General features: G+C 37.0%; 1 protein-coding gene across 1 annotated transcript in view; it reads left to right on the forward strand.

Moving 5' to 3' along the window:
* TBC1D22A (TBC1 domain family member 22A) overlaps window positions 1–16,396 on the forward strand; it is a 152,643-nt gene extending 136,247 nt beyond the window's left edge. Inside the window, exon 13 of the mRNA XM_072357216.1 lies at window positions 13,139–16,396. Within this exon, the coding sequence (XP_072213317.1) occupies window positions 13,139–13,267 (129 nt within the window). The 3' untranslated portion in view covers window positions 13,268–16,396. The remainder of the gene's footprint in view (window positions 1–13,138) is intronic.
* Window positions 16,397–16,852: the final 456 nt, after the last annotated feature.

The following is a 16,852-nucleotide window of genomic DNA, read 5'->3' on the forward strand; positions in this document are numbered from 1 at the left end:
AGTACACATCCTTATGCAAAGAAGGATGTGATATCGCTAGCCTAGCTAATGCTAAGCAAAATGCACTTGGTCTGATATTAAGCATACTTAACTGAACAATACTTGCTTTCTCAAGACTAGCTAATGCTAAGCAAAGCACTTTGGCTCTGATGATAAGTAGAGCATCCTTTATCTGCTCAAGAAGCCCAGTATATCATTGTTATCTAAGATAGTGTGGGGGCCCTCTCCAGTATGTCACTGTTAAACTGCCAACCTGGAAAAAACAAGAGGAGGGCAATTGACGGTCATGAAGAGGAAGACTGCTTCCTCCATCTACGAGGGTCTTGAGGTCCCCACTCAAAACCACTGAGCATGTGCAAGGAGGTAGGACCCTTCGTTAGTGATTTTGGGGGGAATATTGAATATATATGCACTGACTGAGAAAACTTCTGCAAATGTAACACAAGTAATGTAATGTATATAAGCTGAAGGTCTTTTGTTCAAGGTATGGGTTGTTAGTGCAGAGATATTAGAAATACTTTTACTGCTTTGGTCAAACACTTAATGACCTCTTGGTCATATTCATTTATTTAAACAACATTGTGTGCACAAGGTATACTTTTGTAAAATATGTATTTCTGTGAAAAGCCCAGCTCTCCAGAGGAAATCAATTTGAATATATTTTCCTTAATGTATATATATTTGTATAGATTTGAGCCTGTAGGTAGAGAGATTTTTCAAGGTTTTTCTCTGTGTCTGTAAGGCCATACAACTCTTCTTAATGTCATATAAATTTTTACAAAACCATATGGGCTTGAGAACCTGAAGAAATGTAATACTTGTACCTGTTACACACTAGTGATTGTTAAGAAAAGTGTATTTCTCTTTTTCATACTGATTTTCCATGTTTTTATGAGAGCTGCTCCAAATGTAATGCTTCTTATTTTGTTACGTTGGCCCACAATATCAGAGGTGGTATGTTCATGGTATGGCAGTAGAGATTAAAGCTTCCCACCAGTATCCCATTACATTTTGTTTCCATGAGACAGATAGCACAGAGGTAGTCTGACAAAATGTTACCTGGCATATAAGTATGTACAAAGCAAAGTTGTGGCATTGAATTCCTCCATGAAAAAAAAAAAAAGAATAAATAAATTGGCATTCATCACCACTTGCTTTACATTTATGGAGACCAAACAGTAGGTGTGAACACAGTGAGGCCATGGGTGATGCATTTCAGCAGTGGCAACAGTGATGGAAAAATCATAGAATCACAGAATCACTCAGGTTGGAGAAGAGCTTAATATCATCGAGTCCAACCACAACCTGTAAAGAAGTTTTTCCTGATATTCAACCTAAACTTACCTTGGTGCAACTCGAGGCCATTTCCTCTCATCGTGAGAGGAAAACACAAACTGTGTTCTGGGCAGCTTTGCACAGGTGTCACATTACAGAATGAAGAGCATCTCAATCACCTCATCTGTGTGAATCAGCAGATTATGGCAAGAAAACTGTCTACAGAGCTGAATACTGGTTTCAATGCATTGGAATTAGTGGTAGCAACATTGGTTTACCAGAAAGTTCCTTCTAGGTGGGTCCCATAGATGCTCACACAGGAACAGAAAGTGCACTGTATGCAATTTTATTGGGACCTATTGAACCAAAGCAAGACTGGGGGTAACAGTCTCCTGGATGGTTATGGGTGGCAAGATATGGTGTCACCGCTACAAGCTGGAGTGAAAATGGCAGTCCACAGAGAGGCAGCATGTGAATTCTACATCAGTGAAAAAGTTCAAGATATGGTCTTCAGTGGGTAAAGTGATATGCACTATCTTTTGGGAAAGTAAAGGGCTGATCCATGTGGATTTCCTAGAACCTGGACATGCTCCTCTGACACTGACGTCTTGACGTTGACTAAACTGAAGGCCCAAACTACTACAGTCACGACAGAGAAGAAGACAACCTCTCTTGAAACATGATAACACCAGGCTCCATACTGTTTTTAAGACTACAGAGTTCACTGCCAGTTTTGACTGGACTGTCTGACCATACTCACCTTAACATCCAGATTTGGCTCTTTCTGACTTCTATCTGTTTAGGCCAGTGAAAGATAGGACTGTGTGGGCAACATTTTCCTAGCAATGGCCATCATAGCAGCTGTGAAACAGTGGACCACACCCTCTGGTGAGGATTTTAATGAGTGGAACAGATGGGCTCTTGTTCATTACTTGTGAAAGTGAATAGCTTGTGGTGGTGACTATGTTGACAGTGTTCTGTAGCTGAGAATTTACTCCGTTAAATAGTGCTGTGGTGCTCTTTGTATCTTCCATAGGTTCCATAAAAATGAACAGGAGGCATTACTTTTGGAATGACCTACATATTAAGATTTTTGTTTACATTATGGAAAATTTGAAATTTTGGCTTGCAAGATCTTCAGTGAAGGCTCTGAAGCTGCTTCACAATTGCCAGACTGCCAAACCGTTCTGTTAGGTATTTATAACTTGATGAGGGGCCACTGTTCTAAAAGTGCAGATTTTTGAAGAGTTTTAGAGCATAAACTTCATTATTTCCATGCATTTATGAACTAGAATTATGAAAAAAAGGGGACTCATGGCTAAGCACTTTTAGGACTTTAATCTTGGAAATCTTAAAAGTCAGCAGTCACAAAAGATTAACTCAGCCTGTTGTCATTGTACTGAAGAAACATTCAGTTCTTTTCTCATGTTTGTGTCTGGAGGCTGTTCCTTTGTAGATAAGCAAAGAATAAATTCTGCATTCAGCTGTTGATTTGCAACTTCTATTTTCCATTAAAGCTGAAACATTCATTATCTCATATTGAAATTTGATCTCAATTTCTGGTTGGCTAAAACTGAAATTGTGGACTTCTATTTTTTTTTTTTTTTTTAAAATTTATTTATTTGTGTGTGTGAGCATTGTAATGTTAAAGAAAGGCTTGTAAATATTATATAAATAAGATATATTAGTATTTTAATCGTCTTAAAAATAATTTAGGATATTTGTGGGTACCTTATGGCTCTGCTGAACTGCACTTAGAAGCCTGAGAAGGTGGGATGATAACTCATTTAGAGTGCATTTGGGATGCTTTATAATGGAGGGTAAAGATTTAGGCTATAATGTAATTTTGGTGAAAGATCAAAAGGACATGAGTTGTTTCACGTTGATTTATAAACCATTGAATAAACTGAGGCTTGGGAGCACCTTCTGCATAAACTAAAAGGAGATAAAGAGCTTGATAAATGTATGTGAGGTATTGTATGATGTAGTAAGATTAATCTTGGCTTGCATCTGTTGTTGTCCCTACTGAGAGGCTGGGAGATGTCTTGAGCATTAATTCTTAATGATTTTCTTGCATAGTATTTATACTGTTTTGGAAGATTTTCATGATTTATCTTATAGTATACAGCTGAGTTATATATATATATATATATATTTAATTGAATTACTGTTTCCATGCAGTTTTCTGTTGAATCTATGCTAAAACTTCTTTCCTCCTCATTCATGATTTCTTCTAAAAGTTATAAAGGAAATACATTCTGTTACACATTTGTATCTTAAAGCATCAAGAAATGAATAGAAGGGTTATGTTTTTGTATGTTGGAGAGATCTGTAGAGCTTGGATGATCCTGTATCCTGTGCTCTTGGGCCTGCATGTTTTGCTCACCAAGGAGGTTTAAACTATTTCTTGATATGAACAGTGTTCTTCTCAGAGCTAGAGACCTTTGGGTTAGTTTTTCTTAATTCTGTGATGTTTCCCAAGCCCATTCAGAAATTCTTGGTTATGAGACTCTGCCCAAACAAAGACATTGGCCTTTGGGCAGGCTTTTTTTCTGTCCTTTTCTTTAACTGTACTCGTGTAGGTGGTTTGTTTTTCCGTTTTCATTTGAAAACAGCATTAGCTGAGAGGCAGTCCTTTAATATGCTCTTTTTTAGCATAGTAATTTGTGTATTTTTGTATCCATCCTGTTAACTGTTAACCCTTGTAAATGAAAATGGAGATGTAAATCTTTTCTTCTGCTATAAACGAGCTCAGCTTCCTTGGCATAGTTCTTTAAAACCACATATTTTATGATTAGCAATTAAGAATGCTAATGACTTGCAGAACAGAACCTTACCGGATGAAACAGGACTTTAATTGCTGTTTTAATGTTTTTAATATTCTGAATCCAAGACTCCTTTTCAGCAGTTGCAAAAAGCAAAACATGAAAGGGAAATGATAAGACCATTAACTTTTCACTAGCTTTCATTTTTAGATTGTTAAGGTGGGTTTCTGTTAAGTTCTTCACAGGAATATGAAATTAATTATAACAGCATGCTTCTGTATGTTTTCAGAAGATTAATAGGAGGTTGTTCAGTTGAAGCATCACCGCCTATTTTTCACCTGCTTGAGAGCTGTCAGCCCTACCTATTGACCAGCTTCAGAATATGACAGCTGAGCCTTATCGGATTATTGTTATTCTTTCACTCTTGGCAAGAAATTCTTAGAGAACTTGGGAAGATTTTCAAACTAATTAATGTCAAAGAAGTCAATTGCATAAGATTGAATTTACTAATGCTTTTCAACAGTGCAATGGATTTGTTTGTAGCTGTGTATCTCAGATCACACAGAATTTTAAAGATGCATAACAAGTTAAACTGTATGACTGCTAGCTCAGACTAAGTAAGTGCAGCATGAGTGTTGACATTTAAGTACTAAATCATGTGCTCAACTAATAAATAAATAATTAAATATACACATGTATATATATAAAAATATATGTATATTATTTATTTATAAATGTGTATTTAATATGAAGTTCTTTACTCAGAGGGCGGTGAGGCCCTGGCACAGCTGCCCATAGAGCTGTAGTGCCCCATCCCTGAGGGTGCTCAGGGCTGGGTTGGATGGGGCCCTGGGCAGCCTGAGCTGGTGGGGGGCAGCCAGCCCATAGCATGGAGTGGGGCTGGGTGGGCTTTGAGGTCACTTCCAACCCAAACCATTCTGTGATTCTATATATCTTCTCAGAGTTACAACTCAATTGTGTTACTGGAAGTAAACTGATGGCAGGAGAAAAAAGGGCTTTTACTCTGTTAAGATTTTTTTATTTTTTTTCCAAGTATCCATGTTAAAGCTTTGGATAACCTTTTTGTCTGTAGTTGGTTTCATTCTGTTCTGGTTTCTTTAAGCTCTAGTCCATTAGTGATAATGTCATGGTGTAGAAAAGCAAGGCCAAAATTAACATAAATAAGTATGATTGCATAATAGACAGGGATAATTTAGTTACTGAGCAATAAATGTACAAGAAAAAACATTTTAGTATTTAATAAACTAAGTTGAATTTTCAGTATTTCAGGAAATACTGAATTCAGTTTTTTTTCCCTGAAATAGACACATTACAGAATGCGAACTTTTATATCTCATTGATGTATGACATGCCAAGAATACACATCTCTTAAGTCCTTCAGACGGTGTCTAGTGCAGGTTTAAACTTAAATGCTTCTACCAGCTAACAGATAAACCAGTGTTTCCTCATCTTCTTCTGAAAAGTTTTAGTTCACCCTTATTGCTAGAAATTGTGAGAAGTGGGAGGACATTACTCCAGTGACGGAACTCAAATGCTTTGTGATATCCCAGCTGTCGCCTTCCACCTCAGGAAGCAATCAGCTGTACTGCAGAAGAATCTGGGTCCATGGAAGCCTCTTATATCTGCAAGGAACTGTTTCCTAAACTGCAGTTTAAGCTACTTCTTCCTACTATCTGTTTAATACTGGATTTTGAAATGTTAGCTTTCTCAATTCCAGCTGTGCCCAATAGAAATGATATGGTTTCTCTGACTCTGAGATACAGGTAATTAATAAGAATTGCAGCACTCCAGAAATATAGTTCATTATTTGCAACCCCAGATAGCAGAGACAGCTGGAGAAAGGAGAAGTGGCAGCAGGCATAAGGAAAATGCTGAGCATATTGGAAGAGGAACTACAGTACTCAAGAAAGAAAAAAGAACCCACCTTAGAGCTTGAGCTCTACTTGTTTGCTGCATTACGTATGAACAGCAAGTGGCAGAGAGAAAGGAAAGACAGCTGGTAAGGTAGAAGAAGGTCATTGAGACTCGGCATTGTGCACCGCACTTGTGTTTTCATAGCACCAGTCTATGTGTTTGTTCCCACTCTTTATAACAGGCTGGAGGAGGTTGTGATGGACAGAGCTGGGCAGGGTGTGCTTCATCTTGAGTCTCTGGGAAGAGGATCAGAGGCCAGGACAGCCCATTACCAGCCTAGCAACTGCAGCAGAAGCCAGGTACATCTGTCCTTGTACTTCATAGTGCAGCACAGGAGGGAGCTGGAGTCAATGGATGGGATGCCCACTTGGTACTGGCCATTCATTCCACCTCTGCCTTTCACCCTTGGTAATCCCAAATACGAGCATTTTGAAAGAAAAAAGGAATTAGATCATTCTTATATTAATTTTGTCTGTAAGGTGATTACATCTGTTCAGTAAAAGAAGTGTTGAATTGTTGTCCAGTTCTGGCTGTCTCTGCATTATTGAATTCCCCATAAAAGGTAACAAGATACAGAATTTTGTTGAATGTGTGCTTGTGTGTGTATGCTTATTTCTGTTTTGTATTATATGAACAAGTAAATGAGCAATTTTTGTGTCACCAATTAGTTTGTTCCTTAGCTTGACTCAATATTTCCTCTAAATTAATTTTAAGTACTATTGCGCTTCAGTTGTTCTTTAAAAGTAAATGCTGTGTTATGAAATTACAGGAACAACTTTTGAGGAGGCATGTAACTCTCATAAAGAAGCAGTTTAATCAAATGACCAACATAAATTTTTCAGTGTTCCATATGTGTGTGTTCTGTGTAACAGGTACAGCACTTGTTCAAAATATAGCTGTTAGCAATTCCTTATTAAGTAGTGAAAAATTGTATATAAAGCTAATTTGCTTTCCATTTAGTTCTGTGTTATCATAAACTCTAATGTTGTTAAGTTCCTGATCATAAAACATAGTAAGATTGCAGGTTCTGCCTATCAGTGCAAAATAGAGCTGTTGTAGACCAGAGGTATTCAGACCATAATTACACTGCAGTTGGCAGCAGGAAGGATTAACAACTCCAGAAGAAAAATACTATACTTTAGGATTGCCTTGATTTGTTAAATTAACAGACTGGTTCTCAATTTTGACTTTAAAAACTAACTATTAATTTCCTCAGTGTGTCTGAGTTCAAGTTTAGCTGCTGCTGCTTTGGATTAGCTAGAAATAAAAACTCTGTTATGTTACTGTTGTTTGTTAAGTTAGACACGGGTCTCAGCAATAAACTGAAGGAATTGGTAAGAAGGCTCCTGTTATTAGACCCAGAATAGCAGACGTCACCTTCCCATCCGTCCTTTCAAAATGGACCTGGATGCCAATATCTTTATTATGCAGAGAGCCCAGTGCCTGGCTGCTTCCCTTATTCCCTTAGGCTGACTGATGTAAATTTGCAGTGTTTTTTTGGAAGTCTGCACGATGCTGCTGGCTCAGGAGCAGTCCCTTTGTAGAGCAAGAGATGGGATGTTACAGAGGAACTGCATCAAGAACTCAGTGGCTGAGAGAGGCAAGGTGATCTTCGTGGCTTCAAGGAAAAATGGTGTGTGCGGCAGTAATACGGAGGTCAGGTCCTAGTAGGGACCCATCAGTGAATTTAGCTCTTCATCAGAATGGATGAAAAGAAGTGGCTGCCAATGTTTGTTTATGGCTCATATTAGCTGCTATTGTCCTCAGCTAGCTGGGATCTGTGATGCTGGCCATGGACAACAGAGCTGTTATTTCCTTCATAAGGCAAGCTTTGAGTGTGAGCGTTGGATACAAAGAGGAGATGCAGAAACTGAAACACAAAACCCTCAGCTTGGAAGTGAAGGAGCACATTATAATTGTTGGGGGCAACAGACTAAAACAGAGGTGGAAACTGTGGACATCTGTGTAAACAAATTGCATCTTCCCAACCCAGGGAATATTCAGCCTTAAAGAAGAACAAGACAAAGCATTTTCTGTTATTTATGAAATAATTTGAAATATTTATACATTGTTTTACGAGAGTCATTTTTTCCTTTTCTTGGAGAGAAAACAGCTGACAAATCATACCTGTAATAGTGAAGAAGGTTAATACATGGGAGGCTATCACACAGTTCCTCTTCTGCAAATGGAACAAAAATTTTGCTACGAACAATCAATTTTCTAGGGAGTGGAAAAACACTGGGATGCATTCACAAACAGAAGAAAAAGGATAAAATGTGTAGTGACTGCGCTGTATGCTACAAAATCCATATACAGGAAAAGAATACATTATCAATTTCCTTGTTTTGTGGTAGTTTCATTGATTACATTGAGCATATTTTCTCTGCCTGTGTTTCTTTCCTAATTGTGCACGACATTATATTCTGGGACTGAATACTCTTACGTTTGTGAGTTAAGTATGCTTAGCATTCTTCTGTCATGCTTTTGGATTTCTTTTCTAATTAAGCCCATGTCCTTTAGAAAATAAAATACTAGAAAATTTCAGTGTGGAAGGGACCCCAGGAGGTCTGTAATGCAATCTGCTGCTGAAAGCAAGGCTAGATACAGAACTAGAGCAATGTTTTTGCTTGTGCTTGGTGGGGGGGGAGAGGAGCAAATCTATGCAGCACCTCAAACTTCCTCTACATCTTTTCCCTGAACATTACACCTGGTCAATCAAAATAGGCAATAAAGGAATCACTGTCATTTCACATTCTCCGCAGTGTTAAAATGTAACACTCTTATTTTTGTTTAAATCTTAAACAGAGTTAAGAATAAACAGGAAGTAGTTTGTAAGAGGTTTTTTATTTGTAAGGGTTTTTGATTCTATGTTTAAATTGAACAGTCACGCCATAGATCAGAAAGTAGCTCTGGTTGTATTCATCTCAGATACCTGTGATCCTTTCCCAGTAGAGAAGAAACTTGCCACTGCCGGAATGGCAAGGAGGGAGAGAGGGAGGCTGGGAGTGCTTCTTCCCAGTGTGACATGAAGAGGGAAATGGATGGAACTGGAGCTATGGCCTTGGCCTTAGCTCAAGAGATGAATGTGGCTGTTTGGTGCAGGTGAAACTTGAGTGCACTATTTGCCAAATGTAAGGGGCGAAATTTAGGCCGTATCTGCTGGATATGCAGCTAAAATATAAACAATCTTTGGAGTGGGATTTTGGAAACCCCAGCTCTGCTGATGATCTACTGGCTGCCCTTGGGCAAGGTAGTTCCTGCTGTCCTTAGTTTTATCAGAGGGATCTAAAAATATGGATGTGAAAATGCTTTACATTTCAAAAGCCGTGTATGAAGACTAGGTGGCATTGTTGTCACAGTTATTTTTGTGACATTGCTAAGGGGTATTGCAGCTGATACTCTCAAAGAACTGTTGTGGTTCTTTTACATGAATGTAATGCATCTGATAAAGGGATGGAGAATACAGGTATTATCCACTGATAACAGCTGCTGCAGTTCTCCACTTGGGCCCTTTTCAAAGCTGACCCAAACTATCGAAGCCTTCAGCTCTGTTCCGTATAGCAGCTTATGACTGGCACTTTGGATTGCCAGTTTACCCATGTCAGTTACAAGAAATGATTATTATAACAGCTCAGTGTTAGGCTTCAGTCAATGTTAAAAAAAAAGGTGAATTAGTTGAAGAACTCCTAAACACTGCTGGAGAGCAAATACATGCATGTCATGCAGAGTAAAGCCTTATCGTTGTCTTGTGTGTGGTACATGTCATGGGGATGTGAATAGTCACTGACTTCTAACAGTATAATCCACTGAATTATGAAAGCATGAGGTGCTGAAAGTGAGTGTTTAAACTACTTTAGAATCTTCTACCATGAACTAATATGGAAAATGTTAAAATGATAGCAGGGGAAAGATAGAGGTTATAATTGCTTGGAGGCCAACTTCATCCTACATCCAAATCTAAGAACTAAATCTAACAAATTATCTGAAGTGCTTTGAACAGGATGGCAACTGTTTTTATTTAAAAGTATTAAAAGCCACAGTTAAGTGATGTCATTTTTAAGTACTTACTTTTAAGCTGTGGTTTTGGTCGCTAGTGCTACTATTAAAACATTGCTGCCTTCATAGCTAATTTTTGATGAACTGCTACATAATTAACACTGCAAGTTAGGATCAATGGAAGTGGGTGTATGGGGAGAAAAGTGCATTTTTGCTCATAAAAAAAAAAAAAAAAGTAAAATTTGGCAGTGATGATAGTTCTGTTTGTACATATGGACATATCAGATACATTTCATGAAAAAATGGAGCTGACCAGGTCTACTCAGATAAGTGGTTGTAATTTGAAGCAGCTGAATTAAGTGTACAAAGGAGATCAAGATATTTTTCATCCCCTTGGCCTTGATAGTTGATGAATCATTTCAATGAAACCAGAAAGTATCTGTCAGATTCCCCAACTAGGTACAATATTTTTAAAATTAGGTCAAATATAAAATTCTTGCAGAGATGTTTTACCAATACTGCTTTTTCTTTCTTTTTTAAATAAAAACAACTTGGTCTTCTTGCTCTGAAATATGCCGAGCAGTTTGTCAGCAGTGTGTTTTTGCGTTAAGTATTAACCCAAGTTTATAATTCAGCATATTTCAAAGAGTGTCTTATATATTTTAATTCTCAAAGAAAATAGGAAAGCAAATCTAACCAGTTAGCATGGATGCCTTATTTACACAAGGATTCAAATGGATCTTCTTGCTTATAAAAATAATAATTAAAACTGAATGAATACTCTTGAGACATTATTCATATGGTCATCTTTGCTCTTTTGCAAGTGTACAGTGTTAAACTGAGCAGCTTTAGATCATCTTGTCGTGGACTCTTGCAGGTATTGATTAGCATAAGTTTGTACTTTTCTTCAGAACCTGGGACTATGGAGAGTTTTCTGTTTGGTGTTATTTTTTTATTCATTCATTATTAAGCATTCTGCATATTTGTTTGTTTCAAAATTCTGCTTTGCGCTTTCAAATACTTTGCATTTTCACCAAGCTGAAGAATGTATTCCTATCTCTCTGTCAGGCTGGATGTGGCTCTGGGCAGCCTGCTCTGGTGGTTGGTGACCCTGCACACAGCAGGGGGGTTGAAACCAGATGATCGTTGTGGTCCTTTTCAAACCAGGCCATTCTATGATTCTGTGATCTCAGACAATTTTGAAGTTCATTAAAGCAATAGATCACAGATATATAAGCTTTATCTTCAGTAAATCACTCAAGTAGTGTTTCATTGTGTTGCCTCGTTAGCTCACTTGGATTTGTAACACGTTCACTGGTCAGTCTTTCCATTTGAACAGTTAAAGAATGATCATTTTCCCTTGGTAACATTGGTGAAATGCTCACTCAAAAGGAAATGGGTTTTGACAGTCAATGGATTACTTTCTATACTTGATTATGATGAAAATAATTATGAATATTTGCAAATTATAATAGAAATATTAAACTAGTTCTTCATCGAATAGTGCTGCTTCTCCAAAGAATAACAGGGAAGATGAAAATGTCTGAAGTGATTGACAAGTTTATTTCAAGAGTCTCAAACTTGGTGATCAATCAGACTTCTGGGAATGCGTGCAGCTGTGCAACTCTGGAGGCCATCAATACTTTGGATAAACAGCAAAACAGATAGATAGAATGTCCCTTTGTCATTCAGAAATGGGATAGAAAGCAAATATTTTTCACATAGTCCTTTCAAGGGATCCTTTGAAGCACAGTCATTGGGATTTGGTCACTGTGCATCATAGCTCGGTATAGAACTACAGATCGGGAGATTGGGTCTGTAGGGGGTTGCATTTATTTATTGTTGCTGCAGTAAAACTTATACCCTGTGAAAGCAGGAATCTGCATTGTAGGACCTTTTAAAATAAATTCAGATTTTCATTTGAACTTGCTTTTATTTATGAAATTTCAACCCGGATAGTAATGGCTTCTATATTGAAATAAATTAGTTTGGACTAATAAATCTTTCTTGTTGTACTGTATACATAGCATACCTAGCGGCCCTAGAAAAAGCCAGATATTCTTCATATTTGGATGGGAAAAGATTAATTAGGGAAGAAAATTTTAACACTTTTGTTCATGCACTGGACTAACCTGGCTTACTAAGTAAATATTAGATCTGACATTGACATGTGGTGTAGTCAGCAACCGTGTTTTATCCGTGGCTGTCTGCCTCACCCTCCTGGTGGAGAGGTTATAGAAACGCTTAGGGATTAAACATTGAATGAATATATTATAATGCATTAAAGAGGAAATGTAAATGTGCATTTTATACAGACCTAGCATAGATATAGAAGCAATCTGGGCCACAGGTGTTACAAACTGAAAGTTACAGACTGTCTTCCAATGAAATTCAGAAGACAGGTGTACAATTTTTGAGGACCTGTACACAAAATATGTGAAAACCTAAAGGGCTTGGTTGGACCTGGCAGGTGTTTAAGAAGTGTCACAGTACTAAACCATGTAGGAAATGCGATAAATCTGGGAAGAGACTGATCCTGAGTTAAGCCATTTTGGACTTAGCTCCGAACTGAATTTCTGGTAGTTTCATGTGTGCTCCAGCCTATTAAGAATTGTATCTCAATTAGAAGCTGAAAAATGGGAGTGGTAACACTGTTTTCATTTTAGAAGTATTACATGATGGGTCTAACTCAGTTCATGCGAGTTCTTATTTGTTCAAACACAATAAGAGATTTCCAACCTTGGTCAGGGACACTGCTACTGTATACTCACACAAGGGCAAGTGCAGTAAATACAGCCTACCTACCTCTTACTTGGAGACTGTAAATTCTTTTGCTCTTACAATACACAAAGAAAGTGAATTTATTTCTCAGTTATATTTTATTTTATTTCTGAAGACATGAAAATAGTCATAGATCAGATACAACCAATAGCTTGTTTCTGAACCAAAAGATTGAATAGCGAGAATTTCTTTCTATAACAGTTACAGAAAAATCACTTCAGAGGATCTCAGGTTTGTTTGGGATACTGGGGCGCTACATGCATGTAAGTAATCATTCTATAATATACAGCTATTATATATGTATGTATGTATGTATGTATATAGCTATAGCACTTGTATTTGCAAATATATATTAATTTCCTTTTTTTCTCTCTCTCTCCAACTAGGAATTGCTGATATTTTTACAGAATTTGCCTACAGTACACTGGGGAAATGAAGAAATCAGCGTACTCCTAGCAGAGGCCTACAGGCTGAAGTTTGCATTTGCGGATGCCCCCAATCATTACAAGAAATGAATATAAAGATCCAGAAGTTACTAAGACCAACCAATGTGTTCTGCAGTGTTATGGCATCTGTTGTGATGATTGCAATTTCAGCTCATTGTTCTTTCATTTGAATTGAGATGACCATTAGAATTCTGTTGGAATTTGGAAAATGAGAACAGAATACCAAAGAAATGGACAAAAAATGATATTGAGTTATGAATGAATTTAACTTAAAAGAGATTTTTTTATTTTTATTTTATTATTTTTTTTTTTGTTCAGCATGAAAAATTAATTCATAAGTCTTTCTCATAATTGTCTTCTTTTTTCTCCCTCCTACAATTTGGTGAAATGGAGTTGAATCTATGTTGAACAATTCTTATACGTATTTGAGTCTTAAAATTTCTCACAGAATGATTTTGTGACTGCTTCGTCGTTATGTCATGACTTCATCAGGCAGTTGGAATTACTCATTTTGGGTGAGAAAAACAAAGCTCTTCACAGTCACAAAGACCATTTCAGGCAGCAAGACCTGTGTTTTGAGGTCTGTTTATAACCAGTAGGATGCTGGTATTCTCATACCATCTTTCATTGTTCCATGAAGCAAGGTTAGAGTGCAATGATATAAGAAAATAAAAGGGTGCAGTGGAAATTGATGGCATTTTCTAAACATTATTCAGTATTGTTGGGTGTTGTAGAAGGTTTTTAGCTATACAAAGAAGTGACTTTACTCTTTAGACTCATCAGTAACACTAACATAAATTCTTCTTTATATATACTGGAGTGTTTTTAAAGTATGTGGTATTGTTACAATAATTAAAGCCTTTCTCTCAAGGCCTTTCAGTTTTTCATTATTAGAGCTCACTTTTAAGAATCTTACTAAGAAGCTTGGTTTACAAAGCAAGATATATTTTTATCTCAGTTGTTGCCTTATTCTCCATTTCTAGTGTATTAGAAAAGGAACATTAATATGTCTGTCCAGAGCTCATTTGTTAAATAATTTAGTACCTTTTTTGTTATTATTCAGAGGAAGTGAGAAGATGATAGTTTCCAATAACTGTACACACAGCTCACTTTTACAACATGAGCAGAATAAAAATCCTCTGTGACTGTGCAGAATGAGAGCAATGTTTCTTGAAACAATTGTGGGATTCGGAATAATTGCTTTGAACTTGCAGAGTTTATATCCACTATTCATTCTCAAGAAATCTTTTCAAATAAGAATTCTCTATCAGATGTAACTAAACCCATTTTAATTTGTGCCTGCTGTAAGCACATGGGTTATTAAGGGTGAGACTTGCAATAGCAAGATACTAGAAGCTCTGAATATTCATCAGTTGAGTTCTAGAGTTGCACAGTGGCACACAAGAAGTGTAGTGCACTTTTAAGTTTGGGAAATAAAGTACTTTCAGGAGGTATTCTCATATTGGAAGTTTAATTTAAAATTCCTAAAAATACATAGATATGTATTTTGATGAAAGCTTTGTAGACATGTTGGATACATTACTTATTTTAGGGCCTTTAGTTGTTGACATCAACTGTATAATAAGTAATAAGGTGTTTCAGGGTAAAAAGAATGAAATACATGTCATAATGAGATCTGTATTTTAAAATTATATGAACTCTTTGGTTGAAGAGAAAGCAACATATTAATTTCAAAGCAGGAGGGTTTGCTGACGAGGATGCACTTCTGTCCTGCTGACATCAGCTGGGGCTTTCAGTTGTGATGGCCACAAATTGACACCTCCTGGACTGCTGCGCCTTGCCTGGGGTCTGTGGTGGGGCTCTGTTTCTGAAACATGTGTAGATTGTTTCTGTAAGTTCACGGTGAAGCATTCTAACATATTGAGATTTGTCTTTATGTTTACAAAGAACATCATATTGTGCCTAACAGAATAGCTACTAATAACAGAGTACAAGAAATTTATGACTGTTTGCTTTAGTCTTAGTATTCATATTAATTTGTTAACAGAAAAGCATATTATTGTAACTAGAGAGAAGACACACAGCATTAAATGTACAATGTTGTAAGGAATTTCTATAAGAATGATTATTTTTTAATTGAGATGTTATTTAGGTAGTTACACGTAACGTGGAAAGTTGACCCAAAGTTGTCTGCAGTGTCAGATGCTTCTGCGTAGCGCACACGAGGTTGGGTGCATAAAATTCCTTGATGGGGCCATGCAAGTTGTCTGCCACGCCTTCCAAATACAGTAGCTGTCTCTGACTTCCCTTGGAAGAAAACATTACCATCAGAGGTCACCTTTACTACCGTGTCTGTGTCAGAAGTTGAATATTGTACTTGAGCACATTGCTTTTAAGTATAGCGAGATGTTTCCTAGTATCGATGCTTATTTCTATAGACACAGAAAGTCAGACATAGATATAGAAATAAAGTTTATATATCTATACAGATGGGAACCATTTGCAGTAAGCGGAAGGCCATCCTTTATGTAACATGTCAAATGTTTCCATACGTTTTAAATTTCCATAACATATTTCATGAGGAACAGAACCAACCAACCACCTTACATTGGACAGTTGTACATCTCGGGAAAGATGTCATTCCAAGCACAAAGCTACAGTGTAAAGGAAGTAATTTCATCGTTGCTACATCCCATGGACTTTTCCTTTTTTTTTCTTCCAAAACTCAAGGTTCTGAATATTGTAGAATTCCTTTGTAATATGTATTTTCTTACGCAGGAGGCATCCGGACACATCACTGGTGAAACCAGGCAGTAATTTCCTTCAACGGATGTGAAATACTGAAATTGCGGTGTCTAAAATGTGTTAAAGAATTTCTGTAATAAAACTTTAAGCAGGAATGTACAATATAGGCAGATTTATGACTACAGTATTTGAAATATGTAAATAGTCTACAGATTACTCAAGTATGTAAATACAATACACGGGATAGGATAGAATTGTAAGTTGGAAATCTTATGTAATGCTGTAATATGTTATAAGAAATTAATTGCATTTTTTTTTTCACTCAGTTCCTTATGGAAAGGCCTATTAATTTGTTTTTTTACTTCAGAACTGTATAATAAAAGTATCTGAAGTTCCATTGTATGCTTCTGACAAATATTAACACTGAGGCACTGGTTACATCTGTAAAACTGATGAAAGATGAGGAAATAAATGCATATTTATGAAGTGCTGTATAGAGTGGAAAGATTTTTTATTGTTTTCATCAAGCATGTTGCGTAATAGATCAAAGTGTGGCTTTGGTGTGTTTGCTTATTTTTTATGGTCTCAAAACTCTTTATCACAACAGCAAATGCAATTGCAAAAGCTCTGTTCCTGGGTATGTTTCTACAACTCTCTGCCCTTGTGTCTTACAGATTGTGCAAGTTAATGAGGCAGACAACTTCCAGAGGTTTGTCTCTGCATGCACCATATACAATGCAAGGCACCGAGCGTTTCCTGCAGAAAGGGAATGAAGATGAATTTGATCAAGCAGCAGAATTAAATGGGGGGAAGCAAGGAAGGGAAAAGTGAACAGAGGTGGCAGAGAAAGCTGTACACCTCGGGTCATTGAGGAAGGAGAGGAAAGTTCAGCTCAGTGTTGGGAAGCAGTATGAGGTGGCAAAATGAGCAATAAGTTTGGAAGTGTAA

The sequence above is a fragment of the Excalfactoria chinensis genome, chromosome 1, assembly GCF_039878825.1.
Source record: "Excalfactoria chinensis isolate bCotChi1 chromosome 1, bCotChi1.hap2, whole genome shotgun sequence".
Lineage (NCBI taxonomy): Eukaryota > Metazoa > Chordata > Aves > Galliformes > Phasianidae > Excalfactoria > Excalfactoria chinensis.